We start from the raw sequence: 21,028 nt of genomic DNA on the forward strand, positions 1-21,028 counted from the left end.
TTGAAAGGTTGCTCTCATCCAGGCTGTGCACTGGGGAGATCGCTCCCTGTGCCTCTCGCTGCTGCTCACGGGGTCTTGGCCAGCACCCTGTGGGCCATGCTGGCCACCAGCTCCACTCAGCGCTTTTCTTCATGTGGAGTGTGGGAAACAAGGAAAGCTGCTGCTGCTGCTGCTTTTGTCCTTCTGTCTGCAGCACCACCGGCTAAAAGCAGCTAAACAAACCAAGTTCATTGCGAGCCGTGCCGAAGCAGCCACGGGCACCTGCGGCTGTCGTGGTTGCACCGATTCTGGCCATGTGGCTGCTCCCGGTACAAGATGCCATGGTCACTCTTGGCCCTCGACTGCTCCTCCAGTGCTGACTGCAGGGCCACTCTCAGCATTGGTCCTGGCTGCGTGGCTGTTCCTGGTGCTGATGTAGCCCTTGGCTGGCATGGCCCGGCAGTGCCGCTGGAAAAAGGACCCGTGGGCTCTGCCAGGAAGGAGCCCAGCCCCACTGGGAAGGAGCCCCAGCTGCCCACTGGGACAGGGCCTGGTGAACTCCCCAGTGAGGGGCTCAGCAGCCCGCTCACCACCCCTCGGGGGCAGAAAATCTCGTCTGGGCTGCAAGGGGCCATGTGGGGCCAGTCCAACCAGCACAGTTACCTCTGCAAAAGCCATGAGCCAAGTGAGCGATTTCCCACGTGATTGTTTTTCAAATGCGAATCTCACAGAGGCAGTGCCAGCTTCTAATGGTTTAATAGGTTGTCAATTCTCAGAGCTAGCCAGCTATTGGTTTTAGCTAGGCACAGAGGAGGCTCTTAGCAGCTTCTCTCAGAAAAATCATTTCCGTGAGCAGCTTCTTCCCTCCTCACCAAATGTCAGTGCAAAATTTGACAGTAAAAAATACAGCCTCCCTTTGTTTATTAACAAATTAAAAAAAACTGGGTTTTAACAGTTCTCTTTAATTTTAGAGAGCACTTTTTTGAAGTGAGTCATACGTAAATTTATTAATAAACTTCCCTTATGTTTGACCTTTGAGGCAAAAAGGGTCCTACAGGTTCCTTTCTGAAGCAGCATGTGCCGTTAAAACATCATTTTACTGTAAGTTGTACTTTAATTAAACAAATGGCTCAAATGAAAATAAAAAACAGAGCATACAACCCCTCCTTATTTTGCAGAGTACTTGTTTATACAAGTGGCTCTATTGAAAACAGCAGGACTATTCAAGTGCACAAAGCACATGAACGAGTACTTTTAAAAGTGAACATTTACTACCTACAAGCTGTCAAATCTCTTGTGTAACTTGGCAGGATTTCTTCTTCTGAATGCCCCATAGAGTGACATAGAAAAGAGTTGCTGTGTCAATACTCACACTTGGGAAGCAGCTTTAATCTCTTAAACCAAGCCACAGGCTCTCTGCTCTTGGTTCTAGCAGGTGCAGCTACTTCCTGCTGTGGTGCAGGAGGTTTGCAGTCACTGCATAGGTGCTGGCTATGCCTGCCTGCAGGGATCACGGGGGGAGAAAACAGGAATACAGAAGGTCCTGGAGTGATAACTCTGGGCTTGTTAACACAGAAAGGTTTCAGATTGTCAAGGAGTATGAGATAATGTTGCATGTAACTTGTATGCCAGTGCTGAGCCAGCGTGTCTCTGTGACGGAGAAATGTCTATTAATACTGTTTCCTTTCCTGAACTTATTCACTGTACTGCTGCTTGGCTTTTGTTCTGAATTTATATACCAGAACAAGTTAGAAATAGCTGTTGGTGTTTTGAACCAAATAGTCCAGGTAGCTTTAAAAAAAAGTCTTTAGGAAGCTTCCGTTAAATATTGGAATAATGAAATCATAGAATGGTTTGAGTAGGACGGAGCCTTTAAAGATCGTCTAATCCAAGTCTCTGTGTCTGAATCACATTCATCTTTCACTACATAAGTTTGCTCAAAAGCCTGACCAGCCTGAGCTTGAATATTTCCAGAGATAGGGTATCCACAGCTTCTCTGTGAAACCTGTTCCACCCTCATAGTGAAGAATTTCTTCCTTGCATCTAATCTAAATCTACCCAGTTTTAGTTTAAAACCATTCCCACTTGTCCTATCAGTAGAGACCCTGATAAGAAGTGCATCTCCAGCTCTGTTGGAGAACCCGTTTAGGCTCTGGAAGGCTGCTAGCTGGAGCTCTTTCTTCTCCAGGCTGAACGACCACACTCTAACAAGTCCATGTCTTTCCTGTGCTGAAAATCCAGGTGGGGTCTCATGGGAGGAACAGAATCCTGTTGGCCATATTTCCTTTTATGTGTAACAGGATACATTTGGCTTTTTGGGCCACAAGCATACAGCACTGACACATGTCCAATATTTCATCCATCAGTACCCATGAACTCTCCTCTGCAGTGCTGGTCTTAATCTATTTTGGCCTCAATTTGTATCCATGTTTGAGATTGCCCCAACCCAGGTGCAGGGCCTTGCCCATGGCCTTGTTGAACTTCATGGGCCTCACACAGGCCCACACCTCTAGCCCATCCAGGTCCCTTTGGATGGCATCCCTGCCCTCCTGTGTTGTCGACCACGCCACATAACTAGGTGTCATTCACAAACTTGCAGATGGTGCACTAACTCCTGTCTGTGTCATTAGTAAATAAGAAGTGAAATGAACAGTCAAAAGAAAAACACTGCATTTCAGTGCTTATAAATCTGCATTTACACATTATCTATCATACGTGTTCTGTTGCAGTAGTCTGTGGGGAATGCAGTTGTACAAAATTTATGTTAATTTTAGTTCAGTTTATGTTTTAGTCTATATGTGTTTTCTGTGTGTAGCGTTTAGCAGGAGCCCTTCATAAGTAACTGTAGCTGTAATCCCTTGTAACGCTTTATTTGAAAGAATTGTCTCTGCAATATTTTTTTTTAAAGTTATGTTTTCAGAAATACAGATGCATTTCATTAAGAAAGAAGGAAGTATCTTAAGATCAGAGGGACAGGCATACTGCAACAAGAAATTATATATAGAAAACTAAACTCCTGAAGAAATTTATTTGTAATATTGTTGTCTTTTGCAGTTGCATAATCCCATTCTTCAGATTATGCATATTTCAAAAAGTTTGGGTTATGATTATTTTAAGATCATTTTGTTTTATTGATAAGTAAAACAAACTACTTGTGTATAAAATATTTTTAATGAAAAAAATGTGTTGCTTTCTGTCAAAAATAAACTAATTTTCCAATAAAATGTAGAAAGTGATTATGCAAAACAGGCCATGTTTTTAGCAGGAAGTATTTAAGCTAAATTCTAGGTATCAATTAAAATTTGATTTAAAAAATTATAACTAAATGCTATTACACATATAAAACCTCAACACTCAAGTAGTTTTTCACTTATTTTACTAGATGAGAGTAAGAGCAGTAAGACTGGAGAGTAAACTTTCATCCCTGCTGTGGTTGTGCAGAGGAAGAAAGGCAATACTAATCCATGTGCAGCTGTATCAACAAGTGGTTATTGTGGCTATTACCTATAATAATAGCAGAAGGTGTCAGAGAAGTAATGGAGATTTTAAGTCACAGAAAGAGTAACCATTCTACCCTGAGGGAGAAAACCAGTGAAAAAAGTGTGCCTTGGATCTCAAATAAAGCAATCAGAAGGAAATATTTCTAACTAGTCTTGTTCTGCTGCTCTCTTGCACTTCAGTAACATGCAGAATATGTTCTCTCAGTTTTTGTAGGCAAGCAGGCAGCAATAGGAGCAAGCAAGTCTCTAACCCAAGACTGCATTGCTCTGAAACATGATGGCATCACACAGGCTTTAAAATCAAGTGTACAGCAGAAGTTTGAGAAAGTTCTGCTCAACAACTGATTATTTTTCCACCCGGGATATAATTAGAATATTAATGTGTTGTTGCACTTTATGATTGCTAACAGCTTGTCTGTCTAAAAACCAAAGTGATCTCAGTTTTTACCAGATTAGCCAAATTTTTTAATCCTGTGAATTTACTGATAAAATCATGGTATGATTGGTAAGTCATGGTTTTGCTTACTCAGACCATGGGACTCAGTTTGCCCGGCATGGTTTACTTGGGGATGATGGGGTTCATCTGACAAAGAGAAAAACCATCTTGGGTCAGAGACTTGCCAGACTAGTGCAGGGAGCTTTAAATTTGATTATTCTGGGAGGGGGGCACCTATCCCTTCCAGTCCTGACATTCAGGTGTCAGCACCTCTAATGGATGCCTGGAGCAGTGTGAAAGCATTCCAGATACTCCATCCAGCGAGTCAGCTTTATCCGGGTTCAGGCTCAGATGCCTCTACACAAATTCACGTAGTGTGGCAAGAAAACAAGAGGAACTATAGATGTATGTGCACAGGCTGGGGTGGATATGATACCATGGGCATCATGGAGACATGGTGGGGATGGCTTCTGTGACTAGAGCTTTTAAATGAAAGGTTTTAGGCTTTTTAGGAAAGAAAGGCAAGGGACATGAGACGGGGATGTAGCTCCTATGCCAATAACCAGCTGGAGTGTATGGAACTCTGACTGAGGAAGGAAGAATGAGGATCCAGCTAAGAGCTTGTAGGTGAAGAGTAGGGGGAGGACAGGGAAAGGGGATGTTATAGTGGGGGTCTGCTACAGGCCACCCAGTCAAGAGGATGGTGTGGATGAAGCCCTCTATAGGCAGACAGAAGTGGCCTCATGCTCTCCAGCCCTGGTCCTCATAGGTTTCAACCACACTGATATCTGTTGGAAGGAGAGCACAGCAGGACATAATCCCTGAGGTTCCTCACATTGTTAACAACAATTTCTGTACACAAGCAATTGAGGAGCCAACAAGAAGGTGCCATACTGGACCTAGTGCTCACCAAGAGGGAGGAGCTGGTAGGGAATGCAGTATCAATGCAGCCTTGGCTTCAATGATCATAAAATGGGGGGCTTCAAGAACCTCAGGGCAGTAAGGAGGGTACTCAGAAAGCTCACTTCCCTGGCAGACTTTGGCCTCTTCAAGGACTTCTCAGTACAGAACCATGGGATAGAGCCCTGGATGGCAGAGGGGCCCATGAATGCTGGCTGAATTTCAAGTATCACCTCTACCAAGCTCAGGAACAATGCATCCAACAGGGGGAAAATCAGGCAAAAATGCTAGGAGGCCATCATGGATGGGTAAGGAGCTGCTGAGCAACCCCAGATCAAAAAAAAAAGAAGCTTTCAGGAAGCTGAAATGAGGACAAGTGGCCTGGGAAGGAAACAGGGGAATTGTACAGGAAGTTAGGGACAAGGTTAGGGAAGCCAAGGCCCTGATAGAATTGAGTCTGGCTGTGGATATTGAGGATAACAGAAAGGTCTTCTATAGATATGTTGGAAGCAAAAGAAATACTAGGTATCCCTAGTTATCACTTGGACTCTCTCCGATAGGAAATAGGAGACATGGCTACCCTGGACAAACAGGCTGAGGTTCTCAACAACTTCTACACCTCACTCTTTAACAGCAAGTGCTCTGGCCATGCTGCCCTGGTCAAAAAAGACAAATGCAGGGCTGACAGAATGAACACCTTGATCCCACTGCAGGGGAGGATCAGGCCCAAGACCATCTAAAGAGCCTGAATATGCGCAAGTCCATGGGACCTGAGTAAATTAATCTGTGAGCTTTGAGGGAACTCGCAGATGAAGTTGCTAAGTCACTATCATATTTAAAAAGTCATGGCAGTGAGGTAAATAGGGAACTAACCCTCATTTTTATAAGAGGGAAAGCAGAAAATCTGGAGAACTACAGTCTAGTCAGTCTCATCTCTGTGCCATGCAAGCTCGTGGAGCATTGCTGAGCCCCTGGGCAATGAGGCAGCACTGCAGTAGCTACCTAGCCTTCCTAAGCGACACATTCACATCACTTGTAGGGAAGGACAGTGCCTGAATCATGTGCAAGATATGCTGCTGAGCAGACAGAAGGATCATGTGTCCTTTGTTTCCAGTTTCTTTCCACTTTCATTTCTCTTCTTTCGTTAATAGTTGTAGTTTAAAGGAGATTGGAGGGTTTTGAGTTTTTTTTTTTTGGTTTCTCACCAAAGTGCCCAATGGCATTATTATTTCTGTGGAATAAAATTGTTTAATTGTGTGGAATTAAAGAAGAGACAGTTACATCCTTCAGTGATCATTAAGAGAAACAATTGTTAATTGGTAGCTTCTCACTTCTTGTTTCTATATATGCCAACATTTTTAAAAATAAAATTACTTGGCAATCATTATAAAGTGTTCATTTGTATACCATACCATTATGAGGAGTCTTTCATGCATAAATAATGTAGCCCTAGTTTACTCCAGTTTAATCCTCTCCGAGGATGTGAACCTCCATAGCAATTACAGATTGATTTACTGTGAAGCAAGACTATTCTGCTCTTGAATGAGTGTATCTGCAGCAGTGATTAATGTGCATTAATGCTGATGTCACTCCTGTAGCTACTTTGGTTTAACTTTTCTGAGTATTTTAGACATGGCTTTAATTTAAAGGTTTCAGTACTTTTGTATCAATAATATATCCAAAACAGACGAAAGGGAATTTCGGTGCCGATGTGGGCACTTGGACTCTGAGAATATTTGAATATATTTGGCCCTGGCAACAGTTCAGGTTTATGATGGGAATTCTGACAGCATATATCTTATAATTTCTCTCTTTAGTACCATTATGATTTCATGGCCTTAGTGAGAATTCCGATCTCTTTTCTGTTCTCATTCCCTGTATCTGACTCTGCCTTTTCCTCATAAAGGCCTGTTTGTCCTTTATTTTCCAAAAACCTGAGCAGAACATAAGAGGGAAAAAAGTTTATTGCAACAGTTGGGTAATTTGACTCCACATCACAGACTAAGACGCTGCTCTAATTTCTTTTAGATGTTGTAAATGAGAGTACATGTTGGTGCTGCCCAAGAATACTTGTAGTACAAGTATGGGAAGAGGCTATAGATGGAAACAGATGGGTGAAGAAGTAGAAGAGATAATATTGGTCAGTTCACCAACTAAAATAAAATGAACCAGCTGTTGAGTTTCACTGCTATGTTTTAGAATAGTAGAGCTGTGTGTGTGCGTGTGGGAGGGTCACTCTCCTCAGCATTGCCATCATCGAAGCAGCAGGCTTGCAGTGCCAGCTGCACTTTGGGTATGGAAATGCCCTGCTTCTCCACTGGCTGTTTCCTACCATTGTCACTGCAAAGCCAGGTTTGGTCACTGGCATTTCAGCCTACTTTCAAACAAAGTGCAGCAGTTACTGTGATTGCAACATTTCATGCTGGTAAAATGGAGGAGATTTTTCATTACTAAAAGGCAGAACTTCTACTCACAGCATTTCTCCATCTGTGCCATGTCCAGACAAGAGAGTTAGACTTTGCATATTTTAAGAATATTGTATTAAAAGACTTTGGAATTTTGTAAAAAGAAAGGAAGTGTAACAATAATCATATTACCTAACCTATTCCATTAGCTTTAAAATGTATACATGTAGTTAACTGCAGTATTAAAAACTTCATAAGCATAACTGAACATCAGTCTCTCAGCATATAATAATTACATATTTTACCTAGATTTGCAATGGCATTTTCAGTTCTGTATTGTGGGTGCTTTTATGGACTTCACATTTTGTACAGTTACCAGAGTTTTGAATCAAGTGCTGAGGAGTAATTATTCTTTAAATGTTTAAAGGATTAGCAAGAATCTCATACTGACCTACTAAGGTACCCATAAGTAAAGTAACTTTCTTCTTAACTGAATGATTATGCAGGAACCTGTTTCCTATTTTCTATGTTTCACTAATAGAAAGGTTTTGATGTGTTCATACATGTCAGTATTATAACGGTTGCTCTGTTAACTGTCAAGACATATTTTTCACAAACACAAAACATCTCTGGTTTCTGTGTATACTGATGTTCCTCATTGCTAAAGACCTAGGTAAAGAGATAACATTGTTATTACCTTAAAGGCCTAACCCACTCCCCACCCCATGGGGTTTTTTTTTGCAAGTGGGCATTGATAGTGCTGCTGGAAATATGACTGCTACTGTATGTGCAGCTAGACAGTGAAAAAAAAAAGTGCACTGCCATATTTGAAACGGAAATAGAACAATAAAACCAATCAAAATGTAAAATGTGTAGAATATATGAGATGTAAATGGCAGAGAGGCTATCAGAAGCTATTATTATGAAGTGACATCCACACTCCCCCTCCATATTGATAGTATTGAATTAAAACCAGGAAACTACATGACAAACTGCATTGCAACAGTTATAATTGTTGTATTTTCCCCTCTGTTTATTTTTAAACCGTAGAAGTTCTGATGTGAATTTAGGTCATAAAGAAAAACATCCTTAAAGCAAAATGTATGAAAGACATTAATACACATTTAAGTGCTTTTGAAAATCTTCAAGGAATTTAGGAAATTTGAATTTCCAGAAAGACCAATCTAGGGCCATCACACAACAAGGATGTCAATAAAGAATTAAGAGATTAAGTAGATCTTTCAGGGTAAATATGCAGGTCACTTTGCTGGTGTTATTGAAGTCTGTTAATGCATTTTACTTGAACCGTAACCTGACTGGTTCACTTTTATGATAGCAGAGATGTGAATCAGTAAAATTAACTAAATGCTAACTTTTTTTATTGTAGGAAGCCTTTTTGTTATGTTTAAACAGCATGGGAATATAATAACTATTTTTTTCCTTGAGACAGGGCCATCTTGAGCAATGTTTTCATAATGCATGCTCCAAGGAGTACTGAGTGGAGACACTGCCCCAAAGATTGACATGACAACGTAGAGGCTTTGTTTGTAGACCAAAGTGATTGAACTTTGGATGAGCTGGTTTTGAGCTGGGATATGCTATTTATCTGCTGTGGTGGACAAGGGATTAAAACAACTGGATTAAATGAAATTATAGAAGCAGGGTCTGAGTCAGGAGTTGCATTTACCATTTTTTGTAACATATTAGGAGCATTGAGACTTGCTTATGAAGGATGAAAAACAGTAGACTTGTTAGGCCTGCCTTTCTAGCATTGCTTTTTTATCTAAAGAGTGAAGCTTTGTTGAGGTGAATGGTAGTGCATAATGTTTAATTCAATTTACAGTTAACAACCTAAGTTATACACTATGTCAAGTATTCCTAGGCTATATGTCATGGGACAGTTTATTAGGGCTTTCCTAAATTAGTTGACATTTCTAGTCTGGATCTTGGAGAAAAATGCAGTGTGTTCCTGCAGCTGATTCTGTGCTTGTACCAACAGAAGGAATCTAAAGAGTTGAAAGAATCACAGCACCATACTCTTTTGAGTTTTCTGATTTACACAAGAATTTTTATTCTCTCAGACATGATGGTACCTGCACTTATTTCAATTATCTCCCTTGATCAACACTGACTAGCAGGGATTGTTAAAGCAGATTAAACTGGGGGACATTAAAACCTTGATAATAATGATGAAAGCTGGACACTTACCTGAGGTGGGCAGCACAGTGCAGAGTACTGGCTTGACATTGTAGATTTAGCTCCTCACAGGGAGCTACAGTAAGACCACATCACAGAGCTTCTGCACTTAAGTTATTAACCCCTCTCCTTCAGTACATAGTAAACCTCATGCAAGGTTTGTCTGTTTGGCCGTGGAGCTCTATCAGTACAAAACCACCTCTGAAGCCAATTTAGCTGAGGAGGTCCTTGCTGCAAAGAGAATGAATTATTCACTATGCTCTTACAGTACTCATATGAATGAGGTGCTTGCCTCATCTGCCAGGTACATTTGTAGCAATTGAAAGTGTCTGAGAGTTCTCTACAACAGCTCACAGCACCAGACTGATGACTGTTTTTCTGAATCTTCTGCATTTTTTTTTACAACTGGCACTTATTGATAATATTTCAGGACTTAATGGAGTTAGTGCTTTGGGCCACATTTGTGCTATGAAAGAGAGTAACAAGAATGTGAAGATATCTCCTCTGCTGATTTATCTGTGTCTTTTTCTTTCTTTACAGTATTTTGTTTGCAGACATTGTGGGGTTCACTAGTTTGGCATCACAGTGCACTGCCCAAGAGTTGGTGAAGCTGCTGAATGAGCTTTTTGGGAAATTTGATGAATTAGCTACAGTAAGTACAACCCTGATATTTCAATTTAATATACATTTCCTCCTGAAAAATGATGCATGAGTTACACATGTTAGAAATCTGTAATAGACTGATGTAGCCCCACATGTCATGAATTTCTAAAGCTTCAATCTTTTATTCTAGAGGAAAAACAATCTTTTTAAATTGTTTAGGAAAGAAGCGTAAGTCCTATTTTAAAATATACTTTTCTTCCCCCTTCATGCAGTCTATCAGTGTTCTTCGTTGGTTTCGTTTGTACAAAATAGAGAAAATTTTTCAATATTTACATTTTTATCCTTCATTGAAAAAAGATTCAGAACAACGGAAAATATGTATATTGACAGTCTGGTATAAAATTTTCTGTGATAATAGGAAGCTAGAGAGTAAAATTCATTCCTGAGAGAGAACACTCCTTAAAACAGAAATGATGGTAGCTTTTCAGAGGGAGGTTATTGTAGGCAAAATAGGATCCATATCATCATTGATACCTATGTTTTTGGTGTTGCACTTATATTGTACTAGATTCCCCAAGGAAGAGAAAATGGCAGAAATGTTCCTTGCCTGTAACTCCAAGCAGCCGTATTTGACAAGAACCATTTGATGGGAAATGAGAGGAATTGCTGTGCCAGAAAAAGTCACACATCTTGTTTCAAATTACATTTAACAAGATGCTGAAAATGTGTTTTCCCCCTGAACAAAGCAGAACTTCATCAAATCTATCTTATTTGCCAGCGGTCCTTAAAACCTTCATTGCTGAGAAGGAACTCTTCCACATAAATTATGATCCTTGACTGTCTAGCTATTTTGTCTTCAGACTCTGTGCAAAAAGCCTGAGTTTTTCTATTCAGCCTGCAAGGATTCTTTTTCAAATTAAAAAATAAAAATAAAAATAAAAATAAAAATAAAAATAAAAATAAAAATAAAAATAAAAATAAAAATAAAAATAAAAATAAAAATAATAATAATAATAATAATAATAATAATAATAATAATAATAATAATAATAATAATAATAATAGTATAAAAAACCAATAACAACAACCAAAAAAGACATCTCATGGTTTCTTTCAGCTATGTGAGGAAGATTTGCTCCTTAGGGGTACTTCTAGTTCAGACTGTGCTTCACTGAGGTGTGATAAAGGACAGATATACAAGCTTTCCTTAGTGCCTTGTGATGTGATTAAGGGAGACTTGTAATTGTGTCTTCTGCTGAGAATTACAGTTTTTCAGAAGGATTCTGATCTCTTGGTTAAAGCAGCTTCTAGGTATTCATTATTAGGTCAAAACAGAGGACAGGGCTGATTTTAAAACTGTGTTGTGCTTGAGTATTCAGAATGATTAAGGAGGAAATTGCAGAGACTTTAAAGAGTGTTAACAGTGATAGGTAGGATCCCTCTGTTTAGTAAAGTGCAATCTGTGAGTGTTCCTGTTGTGTGCTGCTGTTTCTTGGGAAGCAATGTCAACTGGAAGGTGCAGTTTATGATTACTATTCTTGAAACAATTGCCCTGTCTTAAAAATATAATGCTTTAAAAGAATCCCTGTCACCACTGTAGAAAGTGTAATAAGTATAAGGCAGCATGTATTTACATTTATTCAAGTTGAATCTTGGCATTTGGGCAGATTGACACATTGTAGAAATAATGGGTCTTTGCTTTTTGACAGTACAGTTCTGCTAAAATTTGTCCTTCTCACATTTAGAAGCTGGTTTTTGCTTTTTATATCAGTTATTTCTCTCTTTCCATGTGCTCTGTCCTTAGACGATTTTTGTTTTGTGGGTTTTTGGTAGTTTGTTTTTGTTTGTTGTTTTTTTTGGTAAGGCACAAAGTTTTACTCTCTGAAATGCTACACCTTTTTTTTTTTTAAATCACAATAGCTTCAGCTATAGTTGCAACTGTGACAGGGAATTCTGAAAGTGAACCTTAGGTTTCAATATAAAGTCATTCAATTCCTTTGAAAATGTACTTCAGCATTCAGTTAGTAGAGAGGGGGAAAAAAAAATCCTGATCTTACTACTCCCTCCTAGAAATAATTTGTACTTTTATCATGTTCTTTCATGTCTATTCACCTCTAGAGGAAGTGTGTTTTTTAAAAACTTACCTTGCACAAGTTATTTTACCTTGCAAATCACCAAGTTTGAGAAGAGTGCTAGGGAAGATTTGATCAGAATACAGTACTTAAAATCATAAAATATCTTGAGCTGTCAGGAACCCATAGAGATCATCAAATCAAAAGCCCTGCTCATTGCAGTGCTACTAAAACTAAACTATATGACTAAGAGCATTGTTCAGATGCTCCCTGAAAATGTTGGCATGATTTACGTTTCATTTTTCACAGTATTACCATTTGGTTTCCTCAAGGAACAGTCCTCAGTAATCATACAGGATTTTGCAGTCTCCTCAGTTACTTTTGAGCCCTAAGGCCAGCTTCAATCACTTTGAAGGAATGTGAGTTTCAAAAATATAAACAAAAAGAGTGTCATTATTAGTGTCCTTGCAGGAGTGTGACTTCATCCTAGACAGACATCAGAGAATCCACACACAAATGCCTCAGGGTTCATTTGTATGTCTGGTTACAAGTTTTGTAATGTCACTGTCTTTAGGCACCCTGATACAAGCATTTTGGGTTTCTCCATGCAAGGATTCCCTTGGGACACAACAATAGCAAGCCACCTTTCTGAACACAGAGTTGATGAAGTTTCTCATAAGGCCCATGAATAACTCAACTAAAAAGGATTAACTTCTATCGCATTTTATCTGCTGCTCAGACTTAGTTTACTTCGTTCTGGCTGCTATTATGAATTTCTTTGGTTTCCTTCCATTAAACAAGAGTAGCTTTGTGCAGTCTTAAGATTTGGCCCTGCTGATAGACATTACATCAATAGATGCTCCAATAAATGCTTCAAACAACTGATCTTTGAATGAGGTCTTCAGATGCCTTGCAATCAACCTTTGATACTACAGCTGGCTTTCAGTTTGTCGCTCTTCAGCTTACTTGTAAGAGTGACAGATTTTAATGAGATATAATCATTTGCATGATGCTATCATGGTCAAAGTTCTATTATGTTTTGAGGCAGTTTAGACATGTCCCAAATATTTTACTGGTAATATGTCATTTTAATAGAAAAAAGGAGGCAGTTCTACAGCATCCTGAATTTTAATGAAACAGGTTTGATTTTTAGAAAAGTTTCTATTTTCTCTAATTGCTCTTTTCTTTGGTAGATTTTTTTTTTTCTCACACACTTCCTGCATCTAAACTACATGGAGAATTAATTATTTGTCTTTAGAGATTCAGATATTTCCCTTTCAGCATCCATCTTTCTGCATCTTGGGCTTCTAAGACTTTTCATTTACAAGCTGACAAGGATGAAAGAATTTTAGGTGCTTTTCAAAGGACATCTCTAGAAGAGGGTTTTGATATTTTGAATTAAAGTTCTTATTTCTTCATGCCACTTTTGGTATCTCATCTATGAGGTAGACTGGTATACACCATCTCCTGTTCCTTCCATTTACAGTTATGTATACCTCCAGGCTTTGTCAGGCTGAGTCTATTTTTATTTTTTTCCATTTTAATTTAGTATCCTTCCCTGATTGCCTTCTTAGCATTTAACAGTTTTTACTTTGCATATTTCAACATTACTGAAGTGTCTCTTTCCGCCAGTTCAAGCTCAAAGATACTGAACTGAAAAACATTGTTTCTTAGCCTTAGGCAAAGAATCAGTAGATAATATTTTTATCAGCTTGTGTGTTTCTTAACTGTGTCAAGAACAGTTAGTTCTTTGCTGAGCATTGAACTAGATTTTCCTAGAAGTAATCACTCTAAAAAATTGTTTATATTGCATCTATAGAATACTTTTAATTTATATTAAGATAATTATGATGTATTTTTAAAATAAAAAATGAACAAAGTTTTGTGGACTGTTTAAGATGGGAAAATTGGTGCCAGAAAGCTTAAGTATGAACTTAGAGCATGTAACCCTTCTTTGTGAAAATTGGTGTGCACTGAGGGGCAGGATATTTAAAAAAGCTAATTTTAAGGAGACTTGTCTCCTCAGTTCCCCTGGAAAGTCAGCACAGACACAGGATCCCACTGAGGCAGATCACCACATAAGTTTACAGTTTTCTAGGGGAAAAGTTAACTTTACACACTCTAAGTACTGTAGGAACATATAAATGGGCAAGTACCCCAGAGAGTAGGTCTTGCCTATTTTAGGTATATATTTTATTTTAGGTATATGTATTTATAGTATATTTTAGGTAAGAGGATACTGTGCTTGGTATGCTAATTCTTTGTCACAATTCTTGTCATAATTAATATGCTTGTAGTAAATTTCCAAATGGTTCCTGAGTTTGTATACTGCAAATCTGAAGTTTGCATCTTTGTACAGGACTGTATTGGATTGTTCTAATCAGCCTCAGGTGCTTGAATTGTGGGCATATGTACTGACACTTCTTGTTTTGACCTGTTGTGTAGTTACCATCGAGAAAAGTACTTCTGAAATCTGGAAAAATAACAACTATTTTAATTTAGAGCTTAATTTTTCATCATTTTATAGTGTATTTGTTTTAGGCTTTCTTCTCCTGGAATATACCTTCATAAAAGGACAGAATCTAAAAGGATACTTAATAAATACTAGGAAGGAGACAAGCATGTGTGTCAGTTATGATGATTGTATAAAATGCTCTTGCTAAAATCCTTGTTCATTTCCAAGTAAATTAATATATATTACTGTTGCATAGGTTTTCACTCTCCAGAAATAAAAAACTTTTATCATTCTAGTTTTGTAAAATTACACTCAATGTGAAGTAAGGAATGAATTGATCATAAGAGTGAGAATGTAGACAAAAGTTAGGTCATTTTAGGTCAGCATATATAATTGCTAATGAAATTGAGGGAAAGCATTTAAAGCAAATGTCGTCCTTTTTATAGCTAACCTGGATAATTCTACATTTGTTCATGCATAATGTGGCTCCTATGATGGTGGATAATTTGTAATGACTTCACAAACACATCACTAAATTAAAAGCTTACAAATTCTCATCTAGAGATGGTCAGCTTTCCTCAATCAAAGCCTATCAAGTAATTTTCTGTGGCACTTCCTATTCATCCTATACTGCATTTGATTGCTTGTTGTATTTTCTGCCACGGTAGAAACTCTTCTTTTTAAGTCTATGCTAATTCTTAGTGCAATAAGTGTGTCTCCATTACTCTGCTAAATCAAACTCTATGGAGTATTGTAGTTAGCTAATTCTCAAGGGTTTTTATGCTGCACTGTGGCTCCTTCCTGGAAGTCTACCTCACATGTCAAGAAAAAGAAAACAAACAATTTTTCTAGAGATTACTGCATATTAATTGATAAATCAGGGCAGCAAGGCTAATATCTGATAGGGGACAAACAGGCTGGTGATTTCAAAACCAGCAGGTGATTTAGACATATGTCTTCCATCAAGTAAGTGTCTCTTCAGAAAATACGGTTGCATTTATTTTCTTCTTTTATTTTTCTCCTGCACAAATAAGAAATTGACTTGGAAAAGTGGTAATGGAATAAACGTTGTTTTGTTGGGTTTTTTTCTTTCTTTAACTGTCTACCAGGCTGTTATCAAGCCATTAGAAATGAGCCATTTGTGAGGTAGACACTAATAAGAGAGAGCACTGATTGATTAACATTTATGTGTGGTTCACTCCAGATTACTGAAATGGCTTTTCTGAATAGCTTTCCTAAGGGTCAAATAGGCATTGTCTGGACACAAATCATGCTTACCAAATTTGAAGATGAAAATGGCCTTATAGAAGATTTTGAAGTATGGGCTGAAACTGAATTTATTTTGGAAAGCAGGCTTCAGCTTTAACTACTGAGTATACTCTAGTGCTTCAAGTTCTGCCCTAAAAAGGCAGGGGGGGGAAAGCCTTTTTTTGACTGTATAATCTAGTAAAAAAATTTGTGGTTTCCATTAAAAAAATATATTAGTGTCCAAAAACCTTGAATTAAAAGGACTGTTCTGTGTCAATGTAGATTTTGAGATCTACATATTACTTTATGTGTATCAATAATTATTTTACTTATATAACAGAATTTAGCAAAGGATTTCAGAAAAGTCTGAGTAAAACTGGTGAGGCATTTTTGGCTATAGGCTGTGGGAATACTGCTAGGGCCCTGGTGATAATTCTCCTAGAAGAACTATGCTTGTATTCATTAACAAATATATATATATATATATATTAATAATGATAATTGGTGGTATATTTAAAATCCTGCTGCACAGAAGAACAAATATTAAGTAGTCACAACTGGAAAAGCCTTTTGTACTACTTAAGAATAATCAAAAAGACAGCATTTTTTATTTGAGATCTGAATTTGCTGGTTAATTTGTAAAAAGAAGTAGACAAGCCAACTTTCCCAAACAGTATCTTCTTCCATGCATGAACAGAGGTAGTTCTTATTTTATGGTACTTGTTCAATACTGATTACCATTTACAAAGAAGAGAGGCATGGGAATGCCTGCAGCAGGAAGTGTGTGCAGCAACAAGTCCCAGATGCTGGCAGTACATGGTGAAATGTCAGAGAGAGAAGGATCACTGTAGGCATAATCATTGCTTCTGAGCTGGAATGTGGGCAATGATGTGGAGAATGTGGTCAGCTCAGGAAGGCTTGAATTCTTGTAGGCAGGAGACTGGATGAAAATATATATATGCCTGCATAAGAATGAACAAGTATGATTATATGATTAGGGATTTATTTCCCAGAAATTTTAAATTCCATCATCATCTCTTTTTTTTTTTTTTTTTCCCTTTCTGTGTTGCTGAAGTCAAGTCTATATTGCACACTGCTGGGAAAGTAATCAGACTTTTGTGAATTCCCTCCTATCATATTCACAACAGTTAATTTTTCATGGTGTTTACTGGAATAATCCCAGCTTTGTAAGTTGGATTCATTTAATCAGGTTATTTACTTTTCTGTGCCAAACTCTAAATGTTGCTGTAGTCTAGTTACAAAAGATACCATCATCTCTTCATGTATCCTTATAGTTTATTAGTTAAAGGTACTGCTCTTTTGAAGACATTTTGTTATGTTCTCTCTGTTTAGAAATGACCTTACTGCTCAGGTGGAGGTAGCAATTATCACATGCCATCATTTCTGTTTGTTTTTTTTTTTAAATGGGAGAGACCTCTTTGGCTGTAGAAATTAAACTTCATGCAAACAGGTGATAAATTTGATTGTAATGCAAACTGACTAGCTTCTCATCTGCAAGTCTGTCATACTGATCATGCTGTATTGCAAACTATGGTTTATGAGTAGGAAATGCAAAAATGTGTGTACCTTTACAGATAAATAAACAATCTTTCCTGGTGAATTGGAACTGAACTTGAAACAAAAGTTTTTCAGAATGCAAACATTTCCCAATATTCAGCAGTGGTTTGGCCTCAGTCCTTTGTTTTGGGTCCATATAGAAATGAAGTCTCATTGCAAATCTTTAATTCATAGTAACCAAGCATGAGAGCAAGGCAATAATATTTGTTCAGAGCTATATCATTAAGCAGTGTTAACACATGTGTGTTGAATGATACAGGGCTGGTCTCCAGTATATATGTGTCTGTTTTTAAATAAATAAACAAATGTGTGTGTCAGTTGTTGTGTACAGGGAATCCAGATTTCATGAACTGTAAATTACCTCATTTGATCACAGAAAGGTTCCCTGAATTATTGCATAGTATCAGAGAAGATTTTTACCCTGCTAATATTGGAATATTTATATAAATAGTAAAACTTTTCCCATTCTGTTTTTATGAAAGGAAAATCACTGCAGAAGAATAAAAATCCTGGGGGACTGTTACTACTGCGTATCAGGACTGACCCAGCCCAAAACAGATCATGCCCATTGCTGTGTTGAAATGGGACTGGATATGATTGACACCATCACGTAAGTACCAAGCTTGGTGAGCCCAGACGGGAGTGCTGCAACAGCTCCCGTGTGGTGTTCATGAAGTGTGCTCTTAGGAAAACATCTGTGGCTGCTAACATCTGTGTCACCTGGCAAGTCACACTCTTGCATCCAGGCCACAGGACCCAGATTTCAGGAATGGCCACTCTAGACATTGATTCTCCACTCCATTTAATCACTGCAAGGAGTAAGTGTGTAAATTGTGCATATAGGCGGCACCTACATGTACTGAATAGGTGGCAGAAAGATAATGGAAAATAAAAAAATACACCCTATTGCCTATTGCCACAATGAAAGAAGTCAAATTTATTGTTTTGCTGTGATAAACATTGCTCATTTTGCACACCAGTATATAAACTCAAAACCAGCCCTGATGTATGCCTGTTGAATATATGTTTGTAGTCTCAAAATCATAGCCTGCTGATTATTCCTTTTTTATGTAATGTTTAAAACTTCATTCTGCTTTTCAGAAATGTAATGTGAAATTTACTTTGCTGCTCAGAATTTTGTTTATGCTTGAGAGGTCTACGTTGATCATTATTTTGCCAAGTCAAAAAATATGGATGTGAGAGAACTGTGAATGAGTTTTTTGGTGAAGCTGGAGACCTATTTAATTTTCCAGGACAAAAAGGATAAAGATGGAAAATTTCTTCAGTATTCTATTGCCCACTTCTCCTTTTCATTTGCTAAACATACTACAAAATCTCTCAGAGTGTGAAAAGTTGGGTAAATTCATTAATTTTCTCCCTTATTCAATGCAAGTTCATCACGCTTGTAACCATTCTAAAATTGATAAAATTAATAATTTCTTAATCTATAATTTGTGATAGTCTATGATAATATAAAATCCTTAAAGAATATGTGTATTCTTTCAGAAGTATATGGATATGCCATTTATAAGGAAGCCCTGACCTTTAGAAACATAATTACATGTACAGGTCTTGTACACATTTTTCAAAAGCCTTTTGGTTTGTTTGGGTTTGTTTTTTTTTAAATCTCTGGAAAGCAATAGATGATGCTCTCATCGTCTTTTAAACCTAACATTAATGTTTAATTCGTTAGTTGTGCTGTATTTTAAGTATACAGATAAGGTATTGATATAGCTGTTGGAACTTTCCTCTATAGAATGTCTCAGTTTTATTAGAAATTAACATGTTCCCTTTTTAGGGTATATTTTATTGGCTAATGACAATGAGGTAAAGTTGAAAAAGGAGTTGAATTAGAAAAGAATGAACTGTGACTGTTCAACCTGCAGAAGAGAAGGCTCAGCGGAATTCGTATCAATGCAGATAAATACCTAGTGAGAGGGAGTAAAGAGGATAAAGCCAAACTTTTTTCAGTGACATTCAGTGCCAGCACAAGAGGAAATGGGCACAACCTGAAAAGAAATTCAATTTCAATAGAAGAAATGCTTTTTTTTTATTGTGGAGGTAGTTAGATACTTGAGAGATTCCACTGAAAAGTTGTGGCATTTATGTCCTTGGAGAAATTTAAGCCCAGCTGGGTACAGTTCTGAGCAGCTAGCTGTTCTCTGAGAAAAAAAATGTTAGTCTAAATGATTTCCAGAGGCCCCTTTCAGCATCAGCAATTTTGAGATTTTAACTGGATGAGCTGTAGGATGTTATCTAGACATGTTTAGTCAGAAGTTGTGGTAGGAGATAACTGGCCATTTCAGGATTTTACTTTTTTAAAGAATTCATAAATTTTAGGTCTTTTGTGTAATTACTGGTCAGAGCAGGGTGAGAGGGTAAGATGGGTAAGAGGCAAGGTTTTAAGACAATGGCAGGTTTACTTAGGGTTGTTTGATAGCTGAGGACCTATTCTGCATTCTTTGTGCATAAGCACAATTAGTCTCTCTTCTTCACAGAAACCAAAGTAACAAGATAGATTCCCCAAACTAACTTGTTTCAAAATGTGTTTAGTAAATGAAAAGGAGAAGTCAGGAGCTTCTGAGAATGAAGTTGGAATGCAGCATTTTATGTTGTATTGGTGTGATTATTAGGTTTTGTTTATCAGTTCCATGAGATACAAAGTCACTTTTTTAAAACTTCCCCCTTTCATGCAGAGGTGGATGCCAGATGGTAGTCTTTTTAAAGTCTATTCATTTTACTGTAGAATTCAAGTCTTGGCACTGTAAATTTATGCTTGGAATTTGTCATCCCTAGTGATAGGTTTGTTATTTTACCTGGGATGAATAAATAAATAGATAAAATCTTTTGAGCTGTGGTTCATGTGATGGATCTGTTTAAAGTGCCCATCCCAGAGATATGTACTAACAAGAGGTGGGGTTTTTTTCCAGAAAAATCAAGGAATAGAAACTTCTATGTCTGACTGATGGTTCTGTGATTGGACTGAGTTGAATGTGTTCAGATAAACTGATACATTCCATTCTCTTCATGTTCTGCATAACTGTTATTTAAGTATCCTACAATATGGTGCTGAATGTATCATCTGAGAACATAACTTTCAAAGTATTATAAAATAATTATAATTTTCACAATTTCATCCATCTTCCTCAAAGTGTTTTCTTCAAGGGAACAGAACCAAAATAATTACAGGAGGAGCTTTTTATTCTTAAAAACAGACAAAACAAATAGTGTTATATTCTGCTTCTATTCCAAAAGAATTTCTACAGCCATTGTGTCAGTACCTCAGCACAGGCCAGCTGTTTGTTCTACTTCAGAGTCACTTAAAGCGCCACAGCAATGAGTGAAGTGTTCAATACCACCAGTGTTGCTCTTACCACATGAGTTTTGACTGCCAGGCTTTTGTTAGTAATATTATTAAAATGACCATATTCATTGGTGCCTCTAATGTGGCAGACGTCCTCACCTTGGTTATGAATATTGTGTTAGGCCAAGTATTCACTTCACCTTACTTAAATTGATTGCCACATTTGAAAGTTTGTCTTTTACAGTGTTTTACCTTATAAGCAGACACATTTGTTAGCTAATTGCCATGTAGAAAAGTTTTTTCCCAGCTAACAAGCTCTTCCCTCCCTCTCTCCTCCAAAAGCTGTCTAGAG

At 37.7% G+C, this 21,028-nt stretch overlaps 1 protein-coding gene across 1 annotated transcript in view; it reads left to right on the forward strand.

Annotated features, from left to right (window-relative positions):
* The window catches only part of ADCY1 (adenylate cyclase 1), a 141,474-nt gene that overhangs the window by 68,729 nt on the left and 51,717 nt on the right, over positions 1-21,028 (forward strand). The window contains exons 4-5 of the mRNA XM_086843586.1: positions 9,957-10,068; positions 17,855-17,982. Coding sequence (XP_086699712.1) covers positions 9,957-10,068; positions 17,855-17,982 — 240 coding nt within the window. The remainder of the gene's footprint in view (positions 1-9,956; positions 10,069-17,854; positions 17,983-21,028) is intronic.

Source organism: Cyanistes caeruleus, chromosome 1, assembly GCF_971803275.1.
Source record: "Cyanistes caeruleus chromosome 1, bCyaCae1.hap1.1, whole genome shotgun sequence".
NCBI lineage: Eukaryota > Metazoa > Chordata > Aves > Passeriformes > Paridae > Cyanistes > Cyanistes caeruleus.